Source organism: Echiichthys vipera, assembly GCF_963691815.1.
Source record: "Echiichthys vipera genome assembly, chromosome: 7".
NCBI classification, from domain to species: domain Eukaryota; kingdom Metazoa; phylum Chordata; class Actinopteri; order Perciformes; family Trachinidae; genus Echiichthys; species Echiichthys vipera.
This window is the reverse complement of record NC_139832.1, coordinates 34216417-34243757: the sequence shown is the minus strand read 5'-3', so window position 1 is coordinate 34243757 and position 27341 is coordinate 34216417. Positions and strand designations below refer to the sequence as shown.

At 41.1% G+C, this 27341-nt stretch overlaps 1 protein-coding gene across 7 annotated transcripts in view; it reads left to right on the top strand.

Moving 5' to 3' along the window:
- Nucleotides 1-27341, top strand: part of ppfibp2b (PPFIA binding protein 2b) — a 224695-nt gene that overhangs the window by 112331 nt on the left and 85023 nt on the right. For 6 of the 7 annotated variants that reach the window (XM_083916106.1, XM_083916104.1, XM_083916101.1 and 3 more), the window contains one exon: nt 17991-18077. In XM_083916106.1, coding sequence (XP_083772232.1) covers nt 17991-18077 — 87 coding nt within the window. Of the gene's footprint in view, nt 1-9585; nt 9840-17990; nt 18078-27341 lie in introns of those variants that run through there. The other variant, XM_083916105.1, reaches the window with a different exon arrangement.

The following is a 27341-nucleotide window of genomic DNA, read 5'->3' as shown; positions in this document are numbered from 1 at the left end:
GCTTGTTCTTTACTTGCTTTGTGACCTTCTTCAGCTAAATATTTTAGGAGTGCTATAGTGTCTTTTTACATATCTCCATATCAGGGGAGGCTAGTAAAATATAATTTACATACAGGAGCACTTGGCTTCCCCCTGGAGGTTGGAATTTAGCCATACTTGCACTCATCACTTGAGAGTAAATAGTTGGTCCCTCAGTCTTGGGAAAGTCTGGTATATGTGTATCTTTTCCCCCCAAAGGTGAAGGCGAACCAGAATTGACCTTTTTTTTTTTATTTAATTTTTTTCTACTGGCACCAAAAAGAATATTTTACTGATATCTACTACAGTGAACACTTTTGCATCTGGTCTTAAAGTATTTAGCAGCGTATGAGGGTCAGGAACACACGGAGCTCTTTGAATTACAGCATTATTTACTGCTTGTAAATCTTGCACCATGCGCTGGAAAAATAGGAGTGTTGCAGGGGGAGTCTTCGCATATAATTATTACTCCTGCAGCAATTAAATCCTCAATTACAGGTTTTATTCCCTCTTGTGCATCCTGTTTTAATGGATATTGTCTCACACATGGTCTGTACTCAGTTTTAGGTCTTATTTGCACTGATTATGCTCCTTTTACATCAGTTGGTCCTTTAGACCATAATTTATCTGGAACACTTTTTTAGCAGTTCTTCCTCATTTTCCACTAACATAATGTTTCAATGAGCTCTTCTGTCCAGATGAGTACCTCCCTGTACTTGGACTGGCCAAAACAATGCTTTTCTGGTCATACCTGTATTTTATCTGTACCACGTGTTCACTGATGTGGCAACCCCGTCTGTTGCACTCTCCCCCATTTGCACTATTTTACCCAAATCTTTCCATTGTTGATTTTTAATTTCATATAGGGAGATGTGAGGTGGGGTCCACATCCGATACAGCTTGGAATTTTCACCAGACTGCTGTACTTTCTGAATCTCCATACAAATACGTTACAGGGATTTTAGCAGGAGTGTCTTTCCCTAGTTTAGCTTCGTATTCTCTATCTGATCCAGGTGTAGGTATTCGTGCTAGTCCTTACAACAACAAGTGTCTCTGCCCAAAAGGTTGACTGGACATTCTGGAAACATTAAGATGGATAGCTGACAAGACAGTCCAGGTGGATCTGGGTCTCTTATCCACAAGGGTTATGTCTCTGGCAGTCAGCTTTCCACTGGCAGATCTCACAGTGACACTTGTTTGATTTGTTTTAAACCCTGGTATCCACATAGTATATTGTAATATAGTATGTATCTGCGATACAGTACTCTTATTATAGTTTATATTTTGTATTTTATATTGTATTTTATTCATTCTTTATTATTATTTTTTTATTTATGTTACTTCTGATTGTTTTGTACCGCTGCTACAATGACCTTATTTCCCCTCTGGGATAAATAAAGTTATCTATCTATCTATTTATTTATCTATCTATTCATCTATCTATTAGTTATCTGCAGGTAGTCCTGCAGGCACCTATGTCACATAAAAAGGTAAAAGGTTTACCGTTCACATACAAAATGACCTCTGGTCTTATACTATGCATAGAGAGCAGGTCCTGATCATTTAACAGCACTTCTCCTGTGTCCCTGTCTGTTTCGCTCTCTCTGAAACCTCCTCTACCCCTACCTACTTGGTAGTAGATCTCCTCTTCCTGTCCTGAAAGAAAATACTAACATAATCCCTGCACTACGACCTTTGGCCCTGCAGCAACCACTGGCTTTGCAGCAGCTCCTTTTTCTTCACTTTCCTCATCTCTATGTCTCTCCTTTCTTCCTGTCACTGGTCCTGTCTCATCATCCTTTCTTCTTATAAAACAGCACCTCTTTTGCTTTAGCTTTCTCTACACTTTCAAGTATCTGTCTTTTACTTTTTCTTTTTTCCACAGCCTTCATCCAATACTCCGTATCTTCATACCCTTCTTGTTTCATCTTTATGGGATTCTTTTTGGTCTTTTTTTTTTTTTTTTAATTGCATCTTGTAGTGCAGTTATTTTTTGTGTGTTCGGCCGGCCTTCAAATTTTTACTGTTTTATCCATTTATTTATTTAATTTTATCAGGATCCTGTTTTTTCTATAACATTCCAATCTTTAATTAACAGTTCATCTTTTAGTTCGATTTTGTTTCCCCCTTTTCGAGATTTTGGTCCAGTCCTGTTAACACATAGGGTGTTCTAAAAACTGGTTTTAATCAGTAGGGTAGCGATTAAACTACCTTTTGTGGTAACTCTCACTTCAACTCTTCCGAGTGGAGAATTCTTGCCTTTGCATCCACAATAGGCTCGCTACTTGTATTCCTACTGTTTTGCATGAGGTAAAATACCTAGTGGTATTTTGATCTCCAATCACACTCACAATCAAACTTTCATTCACACAATTTTACCGTTCTTTTCTTCTGAACTTTTAAGACGTCCGGACCCCACTTGTCCTTTTACACAGAGCTTTCGGGTCTCTGTCTCCCAGTGGGTTTAGCATCACAGGAACCCGCCGTCCTTTACACGGAGTTTTTAATTTTCATTTATTATCATTTTTTATTTTTATTTTTAGTTTTAAATATTTTTTTGCGGACCTCCGTTGCCTCTACGGGATTTAAGTGATCGCTTTTACCTGATAGTGTCTAGAATTGTCAGGGCTTTATACACGCAATGATCCTCAGTCATTCGTCATCTTTTTAAGTGAAACTTCACTCACCACTGTGGCACCACTGTTGTCTTTCCCCTTCACGGATTACCGTCAGCCGTCGGATCCCAGCGGGTGAGCTGATTTCCAGTCCTGGAAAAGGATCTTAAAAGACTCACTCTATGGAGTCTGCCGTGGCCACGGTCTTTCCTGGAGTCCCCCACACCCGCTGGAATCCTTTAGGCGTGTTGGTATCCGGCTCGAAGGACCAAATAAATGTCAGGTTTAAGCAACCTAAAACACCCAAAACTTAACAAAAGAGAGAAAGACAAGAGTTATTTTACTTGCAAGGAGAACGGACAGAGATGTGTTCAGCTACAGTCTCCTACCGCTCTGAGGTAATCTCTGCCGGACCCTTGATTTTATTGGCTTATGGTGTGGTTACAATGTTTACAATGAATTACCATTCTTAAGGTGAGGGTCACATAGCTGCAACTCAAGACATATGGAAAATTCATAGTCTTTATGACTTTACAACTCTAAAGAAGCCTTAAAACATGTCTTGTCATTAATCAGTTGAGCAGGGTCTGTGTTTTCACAGACCCCCCCTTTTGGTGACTCCTCAACAGTCATGCTTATCTGATTTCCTTGACCTGCATCCACTCAGCACGAATTGGCTATACACACACACCAAGTAATGTTAGTTTAAATGTAAAGATAATTGGAGTAAATATGGGATTACTTTATGTACAATTATTCCAACATACCTATCTTACTGTTCAGAAATGTGGGGAAATGCATATAAAACGCACATAGATCCAATTATTAAGTTACAAAAAAAGGCAATAAGACTAATCAATAAAGTGGGATACCGTGACTCTACTAAGGAGCTTTTCATAAAATTTTATATTTTAAAATTTACGGATATAGTCAAGCTAAAAATACTTGATACCTTATTCAGAGCTGTAAAAAAAGATCTCCCTACAGATATTCAATCTTTATTTAAATTAAGAAACAATTGCTATAATTTAAGAGGACTTCGATTTGAAACAAGAAAAGCAAGAACTAACATTAGACAAAGATGCATGTCCGTTATTGGTGTAAAAATGCGGAATGACCTTAATGATAAACTGAAAGTAATTACAACACGACCAATATTTAAAAAGACCTTGAAATTTGAAATTATTAATGCATATGTATAAGAGAAAAACATTAATAAATAAATAAAGGGAAATGTTATTAATTTTGATTATTGTATACATGGAAATGAAAAAAAGTAAACCTTATTTCAACAAATATGTATTTTGATTTTGCAGATTTTGATTTTTGCTTTGTGAGTATGTGTATGTAGGTATGTATGTATGTATATGTATGTATGTGTATATGTATGTATGTATATATATATATATATATATATATATATATATATATATATATATATATATAGATGTATAATATGTTTAAATGTATATAAAGTAAGTAAATTATTTCATTTATTTAATTATAAGTAAATGTACTTTTAATCAAATATGTAGACTAAGTAAATATGTTGTGTTTAAACAGTTAGAACTGTGATGTTAGGAAGGGCTAATAAAAGCAAGTTGCTTCAGCCCAATCTTTTTTTTTGGTTGAAATTGTCAAAATATTATGTCATTTTATTTAACATCTGATGTATAACCAAAAATAAATTCATTCATTCATTCAAACATTTAAAGGTAGATATAGGAAGTGATTATGTAATACTTGTAAAATAGTACAGAAAATAACCCAGATTCAGTTTTAAAAGGGTCTTAAATTTACTGTTTTATTTATAGGATATCTTTTTTCAAATTTTGCTATTTATCTATTTAGTTGTAGTATTTTCAAGTTCAAAGAAGTAAAGTCAACCTTACATATGAAACATGAGGTATGGTACAAAACCAATTAGTTCTGGGTTTTAAAAGCTGCTGAACACTCAGCATCAGTGTTTATGTTAGATTCACTTGGTCTAGAAAATGTGATGAAATAATAAATCATTTTTCTCTCAGTCAGCCTCTTTCTCAATCTGTGCTCGCTCTCCTGCGGTTCGTTACAGCCCAATAAACGTAATGTGGAGTTAAATAATGTAAGTCACGTTTAAGAGAAGCAGGGTTGTACAGGAGGAAAAACTTCACAACTGGATTAGTTGACAACATATCAACTATCACGTCGTACAGGTGCCCTGCATAAAAAATAATCCTTAATAATAGCGAAAGTATCTTTTCCGTGTTTTCCATCTCTCCTTCCTGTTAAAAGACAGACAGTCCATCTGTGCAATCAGGAGGGTCCATCGTCTGATTAGATAGGCCTACCTTTTCCGGTAGAAAGCTAATGTTGTATTTTATGATTTGTTGAAGTGCTTTCCTTTTTGCTGTTTTTTTTCTTATTTTGCATTTAGTTTTCTTACTTTGCATTTTGTTTTCTTATTTGGTGTTTTGTTTTATGATTTGGCGTTTTCTTTCTTATTTAGCATTTAGTTTTCTTACTTTGCGTTTTGTTTTCTTATTTGGGATTTTGTTTTATGATTTGCTGTTGTGTTTTTCTATTTTCTGTTGTGATTTGCACTTCAGGGCCACTGTACTTGAGGTCATAAAGCTTCAGCTGCCTGACAAGGAGCAGATAATTTCAATCAGAAGTGTTGGAGTAGAGAGAAGCCTGAAACATGCAGTGTACGGTCGGCACTATCTTCTTACAGTGCTTGTGTCTTGTCTGTCACTCTGTTGCCATTTATCGTTTCGACCGGGAATCCAAAATGCTTCCACACAAACAATTTTCGAGGTCAAAGCCAGTCTCCGTCATGCTGGCTGCTCTTATGTACTGATATTGTGAGACAAGTTTTTACCTTGATGAGAAATATCATCACATTTTAATATTGCAAAATCTTGTGGGATGAGAACTTTTCACACCTCTAGTATTCAACCTCATGTTATCTGAGAGAGAGATGGGGAACATTCCAAAGCCTGACTCAAACTGGGAATTTTGCAGTTCGCAGACAGTCCCACACCTAGGCCGTCAGCGCATCACCATCAGTTTTAAATTTAGAGTTACACAATTTTTAAAAATCTGATTCAGTCTTATCAATAGACAAATATAGTTTTTGAGAAGTTTGAAAAAATCCAAGAATTTATTTTAAAGTCTACTTTTTTTAAACACTAAATTCCAATGTTTTTAAAATTCTCGCTTTCTGCAATATTTGCACATGGCTGTTACAATATGGTAAGGTTAGGAAAAGGTTGGACGTTTATGGCAAATAAAATATGGTTAGGTTATTATTACAGTTAATAGAACTATAGGGTTAGGGTTAGCAACTTTGAAACCTTACTCATGAAAAACTCAACAGCGGCTTCTCTTTCAAGAAAAAATTGAACTGTTACTATGATAATCCACAATCCTCAGTTTCCAAACGGACTATTTAGTTGAAAAGCAGTTCCTGCTGAAGCTGTTGATTTGGCCCGTGAGATTCAATAGCAGATTCGCAAAGGCCTGGCAGATTATAATGGCAGCAAATATGTAAGGTCGGCTGCTCCCTCCTTTTCCTTATCCTGTCCACCACCTTCTCCTTCTTCCTGCTTCTCCCTGATGACCTAGATGATCAAACACACTTGTGCTCTGCAATTAGTTTGCACCCTGTGGGCATCTGTCCAGGGGATGTTTTATGATGAAATGCACACAAAGTCAGATACACACATGTAAACACAGGAAGCATCGTAGGTGTGTCATTGGCAGGAAGCTGTGATACTCTGTGACTGCTGCTCATTACTGCTGACCCAGAGCCAGTAAGTAGCATGTCTCCAGATGATGTATCTGTTTTTGCCTAACTGAGTCGACAATTTGTAGTTTTCCTAGACCTAGTCTGAGTGAATGTATGTGTGCTGCCCGAAGGATTGTTCAACATGTTTATACAGAGACCATCAAGCTGATATGTTTTTTTTTGATGGTAGCACTGAGCATCTCACCTGACTCCGCCAGATGGATTGATTTGCATAATTCACATTTGCTCAGCATATCCATCTGGGAAGTCTCGGTTGGAGATCCTTTGGGAAGGGGCGGAAATACTGTTGCTGATTAGATAAATCATCTGTCCATCACCACCTATGTTGGTGATCACCACCTATGTTTGTGATAGACAGGACAAATCAACCAATCTGATCAACAAAGCTTATGAAGTACTAACAGAGCGTCGAGGCAAAGCTCAGAAAGTAAACAACTTGTTGGTAAGGAATACTTTCCGTTTGTGTGACATAAATGTACGGATAAAAGGCCTAATTTCAGGTGCCCGGACCATATTCCAACAGAAAGATCCAAGAGAAAAAAGCATTGGCGAGTGGCCTGCTCCATAGCTGCGCTCATCTCATCCCTGGAAGCATCCATGTTGTTTACTCTAAAAAGTTGCTTCTCTTTGCATCATACTTAAATCCGCCACAAAACCAACGCTGATTGGTTCGGTCGCTTGGAAAACCTCTCCAAATTCTCTGCTGTACGTTACCAGACTGATCTGAGAGTAATATACAATGAAGCTCAGAGATCAGGATGGACTCCGAGCGTCAGCAAAGTGGACCCATTTTTAATCTTACACACAGTGGCTTTTACTATTTGTTTAGACTTTTAGTAGACGTTTATTCAATCATTCTTTTTTTTGTTGGGCTTCTGCAGTTGTGTTTGAAGGCAGTATTCACCAAAACATGGCACTTTGCAGCAAAGTGCTCCATTTTTATCACTTGCCAGTCACATACTTTGTCTGCCTGCTGTTTGGAACTGGTTCAGTGGCTTCACCACAGCATAGGGAAAGCTGAGCTAAAGGGGAGAGAGACTCTCCCTTGTGCAGACAGTGTTTTGAAGTCTCCCAGCACTGTGACTGTAACATATTTTATGCATTTTGTTTTCTGTAGGTTCTCAGCTTCTTGTTGTGTGTGGCCATAACACAGTGCTTATAAAATCCTTTTCCAGGTTGCATGTCAAAGTCAGCAGCAGTATGTGGGTTTTTTTTATGGGTTACTCAGTGTGGTCAAATAAAAAACAAAACAATTTCCAATGTCTAGAAAAGGGTCCCCTGAATTAGGAGTTTCAGTTCTATTAAAGTGCAACTTGCCGGTTAATTTTTTTAATTTACTTTTTTTTTTTATTATTAAATTTACACACCACCAAAAGTTAATGCTGGATTTTTTATGTTTTCCAAAACATATGGGCAAAAATCAGAGGTGAAAGTTTTCAGTTCAGACCCGCGGAGGAGTGTTGTCTGCTGCTGAGTTCAGTGACTGCTTATTGTTTTTTTCATACTTTCTGTATTTATTTAGCTAATATTGGTTATTGGTTATCTTATACTGTAATTTTTTATACCGCTCTTTGTGTTTTTGTAAGCTGCTGGAAACTGAATTTCCTTGGTGAGTCATCCCAAAGGGATCAAGAAAGAGAAGTCTAAGTCTGAGGTTAGCTACAGAGACACCGGACAGGAGACAAAAAGCGTCTCATCCTGTGGTTTCTGGCCAGGAAAAGTTAACACTGAACTACTGTAAGATATTTAATTGAGCTTCCTTTTATTCAAATGCTTGAGTTCCCTCTGATAAACAGTTAAAGGCTCAGGCAGCTTATTTTTTAGCAGTTTAGGCAAAAACTTCCATAATAACCTTTAGGATAATGTAAATTAAGTGATGTGAGAGAAGATCACACCTCTGCGTCTCTCCTAGGCTGTTTTCAGCCTGCAAAGAATCTAACTCGTGACGGAAGACGCAGCTGAGAGAGCGAGACCTGTGATTGGCTGTTCTACTAAAGCAAATGAAGTAGATGCACATTCACGTCTCTTCGGTGGAAACCCAGCCTGCAGCAATGGCGAATGACTGGACAGGAAAGATTGATTCCACAGTTAGAAACAACAGCGTTCAGTGCAAAATAATAGAATAGAAATACTATATTGATCCTAAGGCGGGAAATTGCAGGTTTTTTTTGTTTTGTTTTTTTAGAATAGAAAGTGCAACAAAAACAATCTAAGAAGTGGAAGACGGATTCATTAAAAGTAGCCAAAGGCATATGGCTGCTGCTAATACAAGCTCAGGTATATGTTGCTATGTTAGAGTCCTGAATCATACTATTCCACCTCAAACATCTTCACATACCTACAAGTTTGCCAAGACACAAATCCAAACACATACTAGTGTACAAAGAAAAACCATGCTGTTTAGTTCCTAGTTTTTAATTATACTGTATTGTGTGTATGTGTATTGTCTTATGTAATTACTTTGGCAAAGTTAACTCTTGTTTTCCAAAAGACCCGACTGAGGAGAGAGAGAGAGAGAGAGAGAGAGAGAGAGAGAGGAGAGAGAGAGAGAGAGAGAGAGAGAGAGAGAGAGAGAGAGAGAGAGAGGAGAGAGAGAGAGAGAGAGAGAGAGAGAGAGAGAGAGAGAGAGAGAGAGAGAGAGAGAGAGAGAGAGAGAGAGAGAGAGAGAGAGAGAGAGAGAGAGAGAGAGAGAGGAGAGAGAGAGAGAGAGGAGAGAGAGAGAGAGAGAGAGAGAGAGAGAGAGAGAGAGAGAGAGAAATTGGCCAAGACACAGACAAAACAGATGACAGAAAGAAGAAAAATTGTAACCCTCGCACCAGCCCCGTCCTTTATGGGTTCGCCATTTGGCTGTTTGACAGACCTCCACAGGGACAGAGAAGAAGAAAAAAAAGAAAATAGAGATAAGGAGAAAGGAGAAGAGAAAATCATACAAAAACTTTCACCAGAACAAAAGCTAGGAGGGTGTAGAGGAGGCAGCATGAGATGAAAGGAGAGAGAATTGGATAAGTGAGGCAACATAAAGTGTTAAGAAAGTAGGAAAAGAGACAGGAAAAAAGAAAAGAGCGGAAAAAGTACTGTAGGAGGAGGGGGACAAAACAGGGGAGTTGTCTCACTCAGAAGGCAGTGATCGTAAAACGCCCTCCTCCACAGCTGTGAAAATCGCAGGCACACACATACACACTTACATTCACACACACTTACATGGCAGTGACTGTCTGCTAACTCGAGAAATCTGCTCTTACTTTGTCCTGTCTGTGGGCTGAGCTTACACACACGCACATACGCACGCACGCACACATACGCACGCAGTATGATAGAGTCAGAAAAAAACACAGAGGAAACCAGCAGGGCAGCAATGGGCTGGGAGCATGGAGACTCCCATTGACTTCTACAGGCACTTCTCTTGGCTCAAAAAGGTGAGCACTGAGGTTTTATTTGACTTTTTAAGCTGTAATTTTTCTTAATTTATGTGTTCACTATTGCATTCCTTCTGTCACACTGAAAGAGTTTATAATATTTTCTAAAGAGAGAAGAGCAATGTTGATAAGAAAAAGGGCAAGTTCCCTACAGCTCTGATGCATGGTCCTGTTCTTCTGTCGTGACTTCCCAGTGACACACTGGTTTTTGATGTCATTTCCCTGGGCTGCATCTCAACTTGTTGTGGTGATGGTAGGGCATGCCTCACAAGGACTGTGTTATCAGATTAGAAAGGTCATCTATCAGCTGACTGTTGTTAACAAAGCGGTGTCTGATACGGCTAGATTCAACCAGAGAGAGATTTTCACAAGGTTTCAGTTATAAGGGTCTCCAGTTTGGGCTGGGTTTGTGTTGTTTTGGAGTCATATGAGCAGCTTAATGTAGATATAAATCACTGTCTTGTAAAGTCTGCATCATTTTGTCACATACCCTTACATTGGGCTTTTCATTTCTTTTTTTGTCTTTAGCATTATACACTGAACTTTAAAGTGACTTTTGGCAATACTATACAATACTATATTTTGAAACCGCTTTTCAGGCTTTTTACACGATCTTCACAGAGACAAGTGTGTACAAATATATATATATATATATATATATATATATATATATATATATATATACACACACACACACACACACACACTGAAGATCAAAATTAGAAAGCAAATTATAAATACATCATCATAGAGAGACTCTGCAAAATCCTTGGCAACAAAGTAATGTCTAAGAAACCCACTACAGTTAGTGAACTGTGGAAGAGACTGAAGAAGAATGGGCCAAGATCAAACCAGAGCAGTGTGAGAAACTAGTGATGTTCTTCTTGCTTCACTTAACTGGCCGCTATGGGCTGAAATGATCAACAATTTAGGCTAAAATAAAGCCTTACTTTGCCTGTTGCAGACCGCATTTTGGCCTTTGTTTTAGCGTAAAAACTTACATTCAAATAAAAGTTTGGTCTCATTTTGAACCAGAGCATCTAATTAATTTCATACCTGATATGTTGTGATCCAGTTAGGCACCATAAGAGATGTATAAATCCCTCTTTTTGTTATCTTCACCACTATCTTGACTGTAAGGGAGTCAGCTACTTATGAGTCAGCTTATAAGTATATAGGGAAACCATGATAAATATGATAAATTTTGATGTGATAGCCTTTTCTTAAACCAAAAAGACAATTACCAGCAGCAATATGTGAACCCTTATGTGTAGATTATATCATGTTTCCTATCTTGCTTGAAGTGTCTTAACATCAAAAGATATTTGTAATCAATCTTGATAAATGTGGTTCTAATAAAAGGATTTATGAGGATATGGCATGTGAAGGCACTGTTAAGCATTTCTTCGGCCCTGAAGCTGACAGAAGCAGAAACATTATCTTATCAGGTCCAGGCTTCATAGCTGGATAATCATGTTTTCCCAGCAGCAGCAGACTGATGAGTCAAGGAATCAGCAAACCTGACAGACACTCAAAGACTGAATAATCTCACTCTTGAAATGAACACTGTGCCAACTACCTCATTTAAGCCTTTCATCATTGAAAATAAGTCCTGCTTTATTTTTATTCCCTGAGATATGGATCACATAATTCTGCCATAACCTGGGGACTAGAAAACTGTCAAACGAGCTTCTGACCGAAAGGAAATATCTCTTTAACAGTTGAGTAAATATCTATAACAAAGCATTCCTATTTTCTATTTTTGACAGAACCTAATACACCTCTATCTCTCACTTGGCTGTGTGGCTACTAAGACAAATAGCCATATCAGTTTATATCAGCCATGTTTTGTTGGTCTGTAAGTGGTGAGAGATTGGAAAGATATGGTCCTGTGCAATCTTAAACTCCGGAGGAGATAGATTTGCTTATTCTGCATAAATGGGAGTCAGATAAGTCAGATGATCTTTCAAAATTCTTCATCATGTACTTTCGGAGGGCTAACGGTGGTGTAGTGGTTAGCACTGTCGCCTCACAGCAAGAAGGTTACAGGTTCGCATCCCTTTCTGTGCGGAGTTTGCATGTTCTCCCCGTGTCTGCGTGGGTTTTCTCCGGGTACTCCGGTTTCCTGCCACAGTCCAAAGACATGCACGTGTTAGGTTAATTGATGAGTCTAAAAATTGCCCGTAGGTGTGAATGGTTGTCTGTCTCTGTACGTCTCTATGTGCCCTGTGATAGACTGGCGTCCTATCCAGGGTGTACCCCGCCTCACGCCCGATGTCAGCTGGGATCGGCTCCAGCACCCCCGCGACCCCGACCCCGGGATAAGCGGTTGAAGATTAATGAATGAATGAATGAATGTACTTTCGGACAAATACAAGCTGATAAATTCTAATTAAAAAATAGACCTGGGCATTTGGGCTATCGAAATTATTAGGAAGAACTCGCTCTCCTGTTTACTATAACAACAACGTACAAAACGCCACTGACACATTTACTCAAACAAACTATAAAGACTGATCAGGTAGGTGACATTATGTTTAACATTGTAATGGAAATTAAACAGACATTCACGCATCTGCCGTCATCTCCTACATATATAGTATCTCCTATTTACGAGATACTATTACATTTGAGATAAACTTTAATGCTTAATTAGTCTCTTTTGAAAGCCATACCTGACGCACAATACAAGGGGAAATTAAAGTTCAGCAAAATGCAGCATAAACATGTTTCACCTTATTAGTGAACTACAAATGTCTGTAAAACATAATGGGACTGTGCATAGGTGCCGACTTGGGTTAAACAGTGTAGATATAATGTCTGATGGAATCATATTGTGAAGAGACTGGATGCAAGAAATGCAATATGTCAAATAAATGTAACAACACATAGCAGGTTATGTACACACCTGGACATCATTTGTACATCACAGCTGATGTGTCTGGACATGGCTGTTACACAGGAGGTCTGTGTGTTTGAACTGTAGCAGACTGCTGATGTCTTCAGAAGATAAACAAAGTCGGCACCTATGCACAGTCACATTATGAAAGTTTCAGAGCTTTCTGCCCACTCAAACTGTCAAGGAAGGATTTCATAGTCTCATCCGATCTTCTCATCTTCAAACGCTTATCCGGGGTCGGGTCGCGGGGGCAGCAGCTCGAGCAGGGGACCCCAAACTTCCCTTTCCCGGGCCACATTAACCAGCTCTAGCTGGGGGATCCCGAGGCGTTCCCAGGCCAGTGTGGAGATATAATCTCTCCACCTGCGCGCGGCCGGGCACAGCCCAAAAAAGTGACGTGGCACCTCCCTCCTCTCCATCCTGTGGGCCCACCACTCGCAGGAGAAACCGCTGGCTCTGGTAACTTGGAATGTCACCTCTATGTGGGGGAAGGAGCCGAAGAAGAAGAAGAATAAGAAGAATTATTCCTTTTATTTATCCCACAAGGGAAATTAACTTTTTTCACTCTGTTATTATTATTATACAGGTTACACACAGGCCCGAAATACACACATGCAAGGGTGTTGGACCCTATTCTTCTCTGGAGTTGCCCAGGGTGTGAGGTGCTGGGCGGGTGTGGGGATACTCACAAACCCCCGGCTGAGGGCAGAGGTGTTAGAGTTCACCCCGGTGGACGAGAGGGTCGCCTCCTTACGCCTGCGGGTGGTAGAGGGGAAAACTCTGACTGTTGTTTGTGCATATGCACAGAACAGCAGTTCAGAGTATTCGGCCTTCTTGGAGACCCAGAATGGAGTCCTGCTTGGGGCTCCAGTAGGGGACTCCATAGTTCTGCTGGGAGACTTCAACACCCACATGGGAAATGATGGAGACACAGAGGCGTGATTGGGAGGAACGGCCTCCCTGATCTAAATCCGAGTGGTCGTCACTTATTAGACTTCTGTGCTAGTCACGGATTGTCTATAACTAACACCATGTTCGAACATAAGGATGCTCATAAGTGCAATTGGTACCAGAGCACCCTAGGCCAAAGGTCGATGATCGATTTTGTGATCGTATCATCTGATCTGAGGCCGTATGTTTAAGACACTCGAGTGAAGAGAGGGGCAGAGCTGTCAACTGATCACCATCTGGTGATGAGTTGGGATATTTTCTGGCATCCCTGTGGAGGTTGGGGACATTGAACCGGAGTGGGCAATGTTCAAAGCTTCCATTGCTGAAGCTGCAGCGGTGAGCTGTGGCCTCAAGGTCTTAGGTGCCTCAAGGGGCGGTAACCCTCGAACATTGTGGTGGACACCGGTGGTCAGGGAAGCTGTCTGACTGAAGAAGGAGGCCTTCCGGGATATGTTATCCCAGAAGACTCTGGAGGCAGTTGCAAGGTACCGACAGGCCAGAAGGGCTGCAGCCTCTGCTGTGTCAGAGGCAAAGCAGCGGGTGTGGGAGGAGTTCGGGGAAGTCTTGGAGAAGAACTTTTGGGCGGCACCAAGGTGCTTCTGTAAAACCATTCGACATTTCAGGAGGGGGAAATGGGGAACTGTCCAAGCCGTTTACAGTAAGGACGGGACGCTTGTGACCTCAGCAGATGAGGTAATCGGGCGGTGGATGGAGCACTTTGAGGAATTCCTTAATCCGACTAACATGCCCTCTTTTGTAGAGGCAGGGCTGGAGGCTGATGGGGAATCATTGTATTATTGTCAATATCTCTGGCGGAAGTCACTGAGGTAGTCAAACAACTCCACAGTGGCAAAGCCCCAGGCATTGATGAGATTCATCCAGAAATGCTAAAAGCTTTGGGTTTGGAGGGGCTGTCTTGGTTGACACGTCTCTTCAACATTGCGTGGAAGTCTGGGACGGTGCAAAGGGAGTGGCAGACTGGGATGGTGGTTTCCTTATATAAAAAGGGGGAACCAGAGGGAGTGTGCCAATTACAGGGGTATCACACTACTCAGCCTCCCTGGTAAAGTCTACTCCAAGGTGCTGGAAACGAGGATTCATCCTGTAGTCGAACCTCAGATTGAAGAGGAACAATGCAGATTCCGTCCTGGACGTGGAACAACGGACCAGCTCTTCACTTTCGCAAGGATCCTGGAGGGGGCCTGAGAGTATGCTCATCCAGTCTACATGTGCTTTGTGGATTTGGAGAAGGCATATGACTGGGTCCCTCGGGAGATACTGTGGGAGGTGCTGCGGGAGTATGGCGTGAAGGGGTCACTTCTGTGGGCCATCCAATCTCTGTACACCCAAAGCGAGAGCTGTGTCCGGATCATTGGCAGTAAGTCAGATTCGTTCTTGGTGGGAGTTGGCCTCCGCCAGGGGTGCGCTTTGTCAGCAATCCTGTTTGTGATTGTCATGAAGAGGTCACGAGGCGTTGGCGTGGTGGGGAGGGGTTGTAGTTCGGTGGGCTGAGGATCTCGTCTCTGCTTTTTGCAGATTATGTGGTCCTGATGGCATCGTCGGTCAGTGACCTTAAGCACTCACTGGATCGGTTCGCAGCCGAGTATAAAGCGGCTGGGATGAGGATCAGCACCTCTAAATATGAGGCCATGGCTCTCAGCAGGAAACTGGTGGACTGCTTACTCCAGGTCGGGAATGAGTCCTTACCCCAATTGAAGGCGTTCAAGTACCTCGGGATCATGTTCACGAGTGAGGGGACGATGGAGTGTGAGTTTGGCCGGAGAATCGGAGCATCAGGGGGGGGGGGGTTTGCAGTCGCTCTACCGCACTGCACGAAAAGAGAGCTGAGCCGGAAGGGAAAGCTCTCGATCTACCAGTCAATCTTCATTGCTACCCTCACCTATGGTCATGAAAGCTGGTTCATGACCGAAAGAAGAACCTCCCTAGGGAGGTGTTCCAGGCTCATCCAGCTGGGAGGAGGCCTTGAGGAAGACCCAGGACTAGGTGGAGAGATTATATCTCCACACTGGCCTGGGAACGCCTCGGGATCCCCCAGTTAGAGCTGGTTAATGTGGATTTCATGATGTTTCAGGTAAAAACCGCTGCCTTCCTGAGACAGTGTTACACAGTCTTAAACTTCTGCTCTATGGGTTCGTCTCCCATGTGATTGGCATTTATGTGTAGCTTAATAAGTCACATGGAAAACTTATTCAATAACTGTTATTGAATTATGGCCAGTGTGGTGTATTACACCTTTGCATTAAAATATGAAATAAAGCAGGTTGGATCATCTTAAAATTAACATCACTCTATTGAGATTAATGGTGATCAATTCTCCTATTGGCATAGTTATTTTGAGAAACTATGCAGAATCTGAATTTAAACAATCGGCCATATTTTTTTGCCAGCACACATCCCTAGCCTTATATGGAGTCGGGTGGAGTCAGGTAACCTGTGAGAATGCGCATTGAAACTAAAGTCGAAATCCTGGCTTGACAAATGAACTCTCAAGTGAGCTCCACGATAACGTTTAACTCTGATTGCGAGTTTCGTATTTTTTGATCCAGGTTATCCAATGAAACGCTCGGTATGTTCAGCTCGCTTCGTAGTACGTCCCACTGGCCTGGCCTTTGTTGGCTCAACGCACATCTGCGCCCGCAGGACATCACTAGTTTCTCAGACTGCTCTGGTTTGATCTTGGTCCACTTTTATTCACTCTCTTCCACAGTTCAGTAACTGTAGTGGGTTTCTTAGACATTACTTTGTTTCCAAGGATTTTCCAGAGATTCTCTACGAGGTTATGTATCAAAATATATACACACTTGTTTTACTGTTGATATGAAAATTATATTTAAATTCATTAAAAAAAAAAGAAATACCAATACTTTTTTTGTTATATGTGAAAGTGTAAGAGAAAATACAAGAAAAAACAGGTCATTTTATGCATCTTCCCTTGGTCATGGGGGAAAATACAAGATTTTACATTTGGTTTTCTTATAAAATTATGATTTATTTACCTTCCAGATGTGTTTTATATTATCTTATGGAGTCCTGCCTGGTAAAAGAAAGCACAACCACATTACACCAGTTTTAGCCTAACTCCAATGACCCCCTGCCCCTACAGTATTGATTTTAACTTGTGCCATTTGTTTTTAAAGCTTTGAATGGGCTGGCATCTATCAGAACTACTTTTTCACACTTCATCTAAAGCACTGAGATCAGCAGATCAACTACTGCTAGATGTTCCCAGGACTAGACTTAAGACCAGAGGTAGCTAATCATTTGTGGCAGCTGCCCCTAGGCTCTGGATAACCTGCCTCACATATTAGATCTGCCCAGATACTTTTGAAATCCTTATTAAAGACTCACCTTTTCCACTGGCTTTAAATTCAGGCTGAGAAAGACACCCGTTTATTGTTTTTTATGTTTATTTTTCTTCTTGTATTGTATTGCTTATTGACTTGTACAGGACTTTGGCTTTATAAATTAGGTTGTAGTTGACTTGAGTTGGGTTGAGTTTTTTCAGAATTCTTACATGCGTACGTACATATTATATTGATAATCAAATTGAATTTGATCACATGTATGTTTATCGTCAGAGTTTGTTTTGCACTGTTGTATGTTGAGCCACGTCTAAGACCATTTTCTGTCAGGACAGACAATAATATTTTCTGAATAAGAAATGTATTTGAAAATAAAATTTACATTGTTCTTAAGAGGGATGTCTTACCCCAATGTACACATCAATCTCATTCAAAGTAATTTGCTTATTATGGAAACTAAGTCCCATGTAACTTCAATTAGTTAATTGTAGTAAATAATACCTCTGATGCAATATTTAATACAATTTATTAAGAGTGAAATCAACATCAAAACCTCATAACCATTTTTACCTAGTTGCATTGGTCTAATAACAGTGAAAATGTAAATTGTGATAGGTCTTTTGCTCTCAATAACTCAAACTAGATTTGGATAGTCTCTTTTATGTTCAACTGATTCTATTTTATTCATTAACAATAATAAAAAGTATTCATAATACAATAATAATTGCCCATAAAAAGAAACTGTGGTTTAATCTGGAAAAAAGTTGAATTTCTCTGTTTCAAGTTGAAAAGTCATGATCCAGCCAACTGTAAATAAGCATGCCCTTTTACAGGTTTTGGCTTAACATCTTGTTTGCTCTGAAAAAAGTGTAGTTTAACTAGGTATGTTGTTTGAAATATACTCAATCATCCATGTATGAAGAACAAGGATCAGCAGAAAGTACTGATGCTAATTGTTTTTTATTTGTCTTTATCCAGGTGAACTTCTGTTCTCCGGTCAACAATGAAACCTACCAAGAACGACTGCTCCGCCTAGAAGGAGACAAGGAGTCTCTAGTGCTACAGGTCAGAACTGCCTGTGTGTTTGTACTTTTCTTTTTCAAAAAATTTAAATCAAAATTGAATTACAAGGCATTTTATTTGATTAGTTTTCTAGTTATGATAACAAAAATTAAAATACCTAGATGATTATTCATTCTCTTACCGGAAGTTGCAATTTCCACAGTAAGAGCGCCTATGAGGACAGGGCTGTGTGAGAGAAGGATTTATGCTTCTTATTTGATATTCTTATTTCATATTTTAACTTTTGACTGCACATCCGTAAGGTCCTACTGTTGGTAGTTGTAATTGGTTTTGATCAAAAGTTCTGAATTCTGGCTTATTGTTGTTGAAACGCTAGCTTGTTGTTGTTGCCATAGCTACGGTAAACATTCAGGTAACGTTAGTGACAGAGTGTCATTATCATATCGATAAAATACAGAATGACAACCCATAATACTTTATTGATATACTAAGAGCTGTAATTAACGTTAGATATAAGGCCGCAGAAGCTGTATGGTACCCTTAGCCTTTATTAGCTCAGCTATAATCTTCCAAACAACAATAAGCCATGAAATCCAGCATTACTGAACAAAACCTACTACATATAGCAACAGTCAGACCCGTTATAACGTTACCCGTTACCCATGTGTTGTGATAAATTATTTTGTCAAAAGTTAAAGAAATGTAAATTAGCCACCACATCCATTTTACACTGGTAAAATAATATCAGGAGAGCAAACTGTCTTACTCAATCTATTATTGTCACTTATGTTGTTGATTTTGTAATCGTACTTACTATCACCCCACTATAAAATATTACTTGCATGAAGAGTTATGAGGAAAGGTACATATGGAACAGACAATTGTATAAATTTTATAGCCGTTATTGCAAATCTTATTTATTACTGTACATTTACCTACATTATTTAGTCTGTTTTCATTTTTGCAATTATCACTACCACTCTTATTTTTTGGATTCTTCAGTTCCCTACCAGTCCAGTCCGAAACCGGTATGGAAGTACTGTGATGGGGGAGGGTGTGGGCACTTTTGCAATGATGTGAATTCTTCTCTGGTGATTAATGACATGTATACATACATAAGAACACCATGCATAACTTGTTTTTCTTATAATAAAAAGTTCAATAACAAAAAAACTAAAAATCAAATAGCATTAATCCCTCTTTGACACAGCACCCCTTGTCCTGATAGGCGCTCTTACTGTCTAAACCGCTACTTCCGGTCGCACAAAAAATGGGCTTTTTTTCTGTGTTCTAGTGATTTTAATTTTTGATATCATAACTAAAGAATGAAAAACAAATAATTTTTTGAATCAAATCCATCCCTTTCTGACCTGGACAAAGAAAAACGCCTTGTAATTTGATTTAAATTTAAGTAGAGAGCCGCTGTTCCTTTGCGTTGAAAGGAGCCAGTTGAGGTGGTTCGGGCATCTAGTAAGGATGCCCCCTGGGTGCCTCCCTAGGGAGGTGTTCCAGGCATGTCCAGTTGGGAGGAGGCCTCAGGGAAGACCCAGGACTAGGTAGAGAGATTATATCTCCACGCTGGCCTGGGAACGCCTTGGGATCCCCCAGTTAGCCCGGGAAAAGGAAGTTTGAGGTCCCCTGCTAAAGCTGCTGCCCCCGCCACCCGACCCCGGATAAGCGGATGAAGATGAGATGAGATGAGATGATGAATTGAAAATTGAATGACCAGAAAATACACAGACCCATGTCATTGCCTCTCTGGGTACATCTCAAGTCTCTCTGCATCCACGTTTCCCTCACTTGCGTCTTAAGCTTGTGTCATGTGAAGAAAGAAGAAACAGGGAAACATGCTTTTAGAGAAAAAAAATACTTGTTTTCTCTGAAGGGTCACACGAAACGTCGTCCATTTCTGATGATGGCACCTGCAGATTTCAGCTCTAACTGCTGTCATACTGTTTACTGTGTACTGTGTCTAGGAGGCACAGGAATCATTTGCATTACAAGGATGGGTTACTTGTTTATTGATTATTTGCCTCTTTATTTATAGATATCCTCATTGTAGTTCATGATTTGATAACCCAGAATATGTTTATGGTGCTTTTTGAACACTGGAAAATAAATTATTAGGCTGAATGCTTCAGGGATAAATGAAATTGTACTTGTTACTGGGGAAAATAACAGATTATGAAAAGAAAATAACAAAAACAAAACAGGACCTACAACCAGTCAGAGCAATGAAATATGACCTGCAACCCGTCAGATCAACAAAATTTGGTCTACAACCAATCAGATTGAATAAACTTGACCAACAGTACCTATATAAAGTAATAATACCCTTTTTAAATCGTCACTTCCTTTTGTCTTGCAGCCTTAAATGATAATACATAAAAAACTATATTTTTACAGTGTGATTTGCACATTTTGCCTTACAACGTTCAAGTGAATTCATTTTTCATTGTTTTATTTTTTTTAATAATAAAAAAGGAAACACTAAAAAAGCAATGTTGGAAAAATCATGAGTCCCTTTAGAATAACCATTATAAACATTCACAGGTATAACCAATCACCTTCCAGATTACACACCAAGTTAATTGGCCTCCATCTGACATCAACTGTGGTGTTTTTGATTTTACTTCAGAATAAAATCAGCTGTTCCTTGGCGATTCCACTCCTAGTAGTGCAAGGTAATACAAAGAATTCACTTTTCAAGATAGCTGCTAGAGTGCAGACACTCAGTTGGAGACAATTAGGAGTGTTTGCTTAAAAAGTGATCCAAAAATCAAATTGGACCTTGGATTGTGCTATTAGCGTATTCCTTTGTTGTTTGGATAACTCTTTATCTTTTGTTAAGTTCAACTTGTCCAAGAAAAAGGAACACTCTAACCTTGTATCCAGCCAGATGTAGTCAGCACATGTTGTTCACACGGGTACTGGATTATGGCCATGAAAAGGCTGTTACAGGCAAACCACTCTCGGGTGTTTTTAATCTCTTGCTGATACTTCTTCTGACCGGTGATGTTGAACTAAACCATGGGTATCAAACTGATCCAGTAAAGGGCCGTGTGGCTGCAGGTTTTCATTCCAACCAATCAAAAACACACCTGGTCCAACAAATCAACTGTGTGAAGACAGTTCAGGTGATTGAGTAAGTCGAGTCAGGTGTGTTTTTGCTTGGCTGGAATGAAAACCTGCAGCCACACGGCCCTTTACTGGATCAGTTTGACACCCATGAACTAAACCCTGGGCCAGTGCCAGCTGGGCCTTCACCTTTGCTAGCTGGGCCAACATCACTGCTAACAGGGCCTTCACCTCGGGCAGCCAGGCTAACAACTCTGCTAGCTCAACCAATATCACTGCTAGCTGGGCCCTTATCTCTGCTAGCTGGGCCAACACCACTGCTACCTGGGCCAACACCACTGCTACCTGGGCCAATATCGCTGCTGGCTGGGCCTTTACTACTGCCAGCTGGGCCTCCACCTATGCTAGCTAGGCCTTCACTATTGCTACCTCGGCCTTTACCACTGCTACCTGGACCTCCACTACTGCCAGCTTGGCCTCCACCTCTGCCAGCTGGGCCTCCACCTTCGCTAACTGGGCCTCCACTTCTGCTAGCTGGGCCTTCATCACTGCTACCTGGACCTCCACCACTGCTAGTTGGGCCCTCACCATTGCTAGCTAGGCTTCCACCTCAGCTAGCTGGGCCTCCACCTCTGCTAGCTGGGCCTCCACCTCTGCTAGCGGGGCCTTCACCACTGCTAGTGGGACCTTCACCACTGCTAGCTGGATTTTCACCACTGCTAGCTGGACCTCCACCACTGCTAGCTGGGCCCTCACCATTGCTAGCTGGGCTTCCACCTCTGCTAGCTGGGCTTCCACCTCTGCTAGCTGGGTCTCCACCTCTGCCTGCTGGACTTTCACCACTGCTACCTGGGCCAACACCACTGCTTGTTGGGCCTCCACTACTGCCAGCTTGGCCTCCACCTCTGCCAGCTGGGCCTCCACCTTCGCTAACTGGGCCTCCACTTCTGCTAGCTGGGCCTTCATCACTGCTACCTGGACCTCCACCACTGCTAGTTGGGCCCTCACCATTGCTAGCTAGGCTTCCACCTCAGCTAGCTGGGCCTCCACCTCTGCTAGCTGGGCCTCCACCTCTGCTAGCGGGGCCTTCACCACTGCTAGTGGGACCTTCACCACTGCTAGCTGGATTTTCACCACTGCTAGCTGGACCTCCACCACTGCTAGCTGGGCCCTCACCATTGCTAGCTGGGCTTCCACCTCTGCTAGCTGGGCTTCCACCTCTGCTAGCTGGGTCTCCACCTCTGCCTGCTGGACTTTCACCACTGCTACCTGGGCCAACACCACTGCTTGTTGGGCCTCCACCTCTGCTAGCTGGGCCTGCACCTCTGGTAGCTGGGCCTTCACCACTGCTAGCTGGGCCTCCACCTCTGCCAGTTGGGCCTCCACCTCTGCCAGCTAGGCCTCCACCTTTGCTACCTGAGCCCACACTTCCATTAGCTGGGCCTCCGCCCCTGTTAACTGGGCCATCAATAGGTGGAGGTCTGATGTGGAAGCTAGCAGTGTGAAGCCACATGCAAACATTGCCAATAAAAGAAATAGGAGGCTACCAAATCCCGCAATATTAAAACACCCGAGATTCAGGGTGTTTCAAACCGTTAATAACTCTAAACTAGTATGGGATTCAACACATAAACCAAAAGGCATTCTTTGTGCACGCTTAAATATATATATATATATATATATATATATATATATATATATATATATATATATATATATTAAGTATTTCAACAAAAAGTGATCAGGTCCATCACCTTCTCACTGACTATATTGACTTCCTTTGCCTATCTGAGACATGGCTTTGTGAATCTTCGCCTTCAGCAATACCATCTGTACCTGGTTTTCAGAAAAGATAGACAGGGTTCTAAGGGAGGAGCCGAGGAGGTGTTATGATTTATGCCAAGGACACTTTTAATTGTAATGAGATACATGTCACAGATGAGAAAGGATTAGAATTTTTCCTTGTCACAGCAAATGTCTTTTATTCTTGTAGTTATTTATAGGCCTCCTTCTTCAAATGTGGATTTTTTTGAAAAGCTGGACATTTTATTGAAACAACTCAATCTTGCAAAAGAAGTGATAATAACGGGTGACTTAAATGTTAATTGGGAAGTTAAGAAAGTTAGGAAAAAATTGAAAAAGGTTATGGATGATATGGATATGACTCAGGTAATTAATGGCCCTACAAGAATTACAAACTCCACCAGCACCCAGATTGATTTAACTTTTACTAATAGGCCAGAAGGATCTTGAAGACATATAATATGCTCACAGGAATGTCGGATCACAATCTTTTAATGGTCACAAGAAAATTAAATAAAAAGCGCTTCAAACCCTGAGCTGTCACTGAACTCTATAGGATACCAAAACAGGAACAACAAAACTTCCAAGATTCAATCAAAGAAGTAAACTGGGATGAATTGCTCACTGGCAAAAATGTAGATATGGATTGTTCTAATAGGCACTATCATCACTGTGCAATTTAAAAAAACCCATAGTATTTTAAATTGGGACATTTGCACACTTAAAACTGACTTATAAAGTACTGCATAAATTGACTCCAGATTCTCTGGCAGAGTTCATCAGCCAAAGAAACAGCACTTTCAGTAAGTCGGACTGTTCAGTAAGGAGTGCAATTGTGAGGAACTCAGTACCCGAGGAGGTTAAACTGCTCAAAACATACAAGGCCTTCGCAAAACAACTTGAAAATGTGGCTTATCAACACTAACAGCTGCCAACACTAAAATATAAGCCTCTTGTAATGTTTTGATGTTATGATAAAATGTTGTGTCGTGATGTTGTATTTTTTAAATTGTAATTTTTTATTGACTTTTCCCATCATGGCCAGGGGACTACAAATGAAAACTAGGCTTCTGGCTAATTCTGGCGTTTTTAACCACGTGTAATCATGTGTTTGTTGAAATTGCACTGTCCCCTTTTAAATTAACTAATACCTAATACCATGGTCTGAAAGATGCTTTCAAAAGAGCCCTGGGATAAAGTTGTTGAAAGGCACAAGTTAGGAGAAGGATATAAAAAAATTCAAAGGCTTTAACTATCCCTCTGAGTACTGTTCAGCGTATTGTCCAATGTAGAAGGGATATGGCTCCACCCAGACCTTGCCTAGATTGGGACACCCCTCCAAACTGGATGACCGAGCCAGAAAAAGATTGATCAGGGAAGCTACCAAGAGGCCCATTGTGACCTTGAAGAAGTTACAAGTCTTAATGGCAGAGGTTGGTTGATCTGTGCATATGACAACAATTTTATAAATTTTATATGTATGGCAGGGTGGCAAGAAAAAAGCCTCTTCTGAAAAAATGCCACAATGTGTTGTTAAAAAACATATTGAAAATTCTGATGCCATGTGGCAAAAGATTATATGATCAGATGAGACCAAAATTTAACTTTTTGGGCTGAACGCCAAGCGCTATGTTTGGCAGAAACCAAACACATCAAACCACCCAAGACCAACAGTGAAGCATGGTCGTGGCAGCATTATGTTATGGGCGTGTTTCTCTTCAGCTGGGACTGTGCAATTGGTCAGGATGGAAGGGAAAACGGATGCTGCCAAGTACACCCAAATTCTTGAGGAAAACCTGCAGACCCCGGTTGGAAACTTGAAAGTGAGGAGGTGGTTCACCTTCCAGCATGACAACTACCCAAAACACACCGCCATAAAAAGAAAACAGTGCTAGAGGGCAGGAAGGTCAATGTCCTAGAGTGGCCTAGTCAGAGCCCTGACCTAAAGCCTATAGAACATCTGTGGATGGACTTCACCGCAGAAGTTGGCTGAACTCGAACAGTTCTGAAGGAAGAATGGGGAAATATTTCCTAACCTAGGTGCACAAAGCTGGTAGAGACATATCCAAACAGACTGATGGCTGTAATTAAGGCAAAAGGTGCCTCCACAAAGTATTAAATCTTGGGAATCAAGAACCTGGTCGGGGGTACAAGCGGCCAAAGCGGATTTATTCGGGAGAGTGGCGGGAGTCTCTCTTAGAGATAGGGTGAGAAGTTCGGCCATTCGTGAGGAACACGGAGTAGAGCGGCTGAACCTTTGCGTTGAAAGGAGCCAGTTGTGGTGGTTTGGGCATCCAGGCATGTCCAGTTGGGTGGAGGCCTCAGAAAGACCCAGGACATGGTGGAGAGATTGTATCTCCACACTGGCCTGGGAATGCCTCTGGATCCCCCAATTAGAGCTTGTTAATGCGGCAAGGGAAAGGGAAGTTTGGGGTCCCCTGCTAGAGCGGCTGGCCTCGCGACCGGATCACGGATAAGCAGTTGAAGATGAGTGAGTGGACTCATTAATTTTTTATTATTTTCAGAAATTTGGAAAAAAAACTATTTCCCTTGAATGTTGTAAGGCAAAATGTGTAAATCATGCTGGAAAATATATATATTTTTATTTATTATCATTTCAGGCTGTAAAACAAAAAAAGTGACTTTCAAAAAGGTATCATGACTTTCTATAGGCACTGTACTACAAATCAAGCCTCACATGTGACTGAATAAAAATAATGACACATGACTAATTGCTACTAGGGATAATTAAATATTGTGAAAAGGAAAACTAACCAAAACTGGACTTACAACCAATCATAGCAAATAAATGCATCCTCTAACCAATCCGAGTAACAAAAATGTAACCTACAACCAATCAGATTACGAAACGTAACCAATCAGATGGAATATATGTGACCTGAAACCAATCAGGACAAAGAAATGTGATGTACAACCAACCAAATTAAACATACATTTCCGTACATGGGGACATACAGCAATATAAAATTGATTTGCAAAATAAATATTCTATTGTGGCGATAGTTACAATTTGCACATTGTATTATTCAAGCACGACAGACTTTATATCAATGTATTTTAGCATTTTTAATAGTTAATAATATTAAATTCACTCTCACTCGTATTACATCATCAGCATGCTCCAACAGCAACAACAAGCCTGCCAAAGCCCGCTGTTAAAGTCGCATTTGGCAACATTTGTTTGATCATATTCACTGAAGCTGACACTTATGCTCCATAGAACAACATAAATCATCCGGTTAAAAAAAAAGAAAACGACAAAATGTGCATCTAGAGCCAGTTGTGTGTTTTGCAAAATCCACCGTGCTCGTATAATCCTGTTCACTTAGCTCAGTTCACAGTTCGTGCACACGCCACAGCAATGCCAGTCGGAGCAGCGGCATTTAGTCCATGGTCCAAGGGCTGCTATGGCACCGGTATAATATGGAAACTTTTTTTGCAACATATATCTATTAAAGCTAACTGTTGTCTTAATCTGTTATCTTTGTTGGTGAAGACAGCATTCATGCTTCTTCCTCCCCGCATTAAGTTGTTGACTTTTTATTGAGTTAGTTAGTGGCTGTGTTCCGCTTCTAACTTTGTACAGCAGTTTTCAATCCTGATGGCGACCGCAGCATCTGCACTCTGCACTACCCACTGCGGTTCTCCGTTCACAACGAGGAGCCTCAGCTAGGCCACAATGCGCTGGCTGCAAGATGGGCTGTTTGCATTTCCCCCCATCCCGCTGATCCAACAGGTCCTGGACAGAGTGAGGGAAGCTTGCGTCGTTTTGGCCGTCACAAATTTGGTTTGGGAATCTATGCGCAATGGCGCAAGGGACCCCCGTGGTTGCTCCCTATTGTGTTTCCTCCAGGGATTACTGGACAAAGGCTTGTCATTGGGGCGCCACTCCTTGGATTCCTGCTTCATAAAGGGCGCCGGTTACGTCCGCCTGTTAGACAGATGTTCCCCAGGTGGGATTTGGTAATGGTGTTGGAAGGGCTCTCTGGCGGGGGGAGTCCGAGCTTGTCGATACAACTGAGTTGAAATATCTCTCCCTGAAGACGGCATTATTATTAGCCCTGTCCACAGCTAAGAGAGTTGGAGACCTGACTTCTTTGTCTGTGCAGCAATCGTGTATGACCTTATCAGCTGATAAGTTGCGCATCACGCTGTTGCCCACCCCAGGGTATCATCCAAAACATATTGGGGCTAGTTTCAGATCTATGCTTGTGGATCTGGTAGCATTTTGTCCCCCTCCTTTTGCTTCTGCGGAGGAGGAGCGCTAACATAAACTGTTTCCAGTCCCTGCGCTCAGGGCATATGCGCCGTTCTGACCTGCTGTTTGTGTGTTACGGGTCTCAGTCCTTCAGCTCTATCCACAGAGTGTCTGTCTCGCTGGATAAGGGAGGCCATAGCATTAGC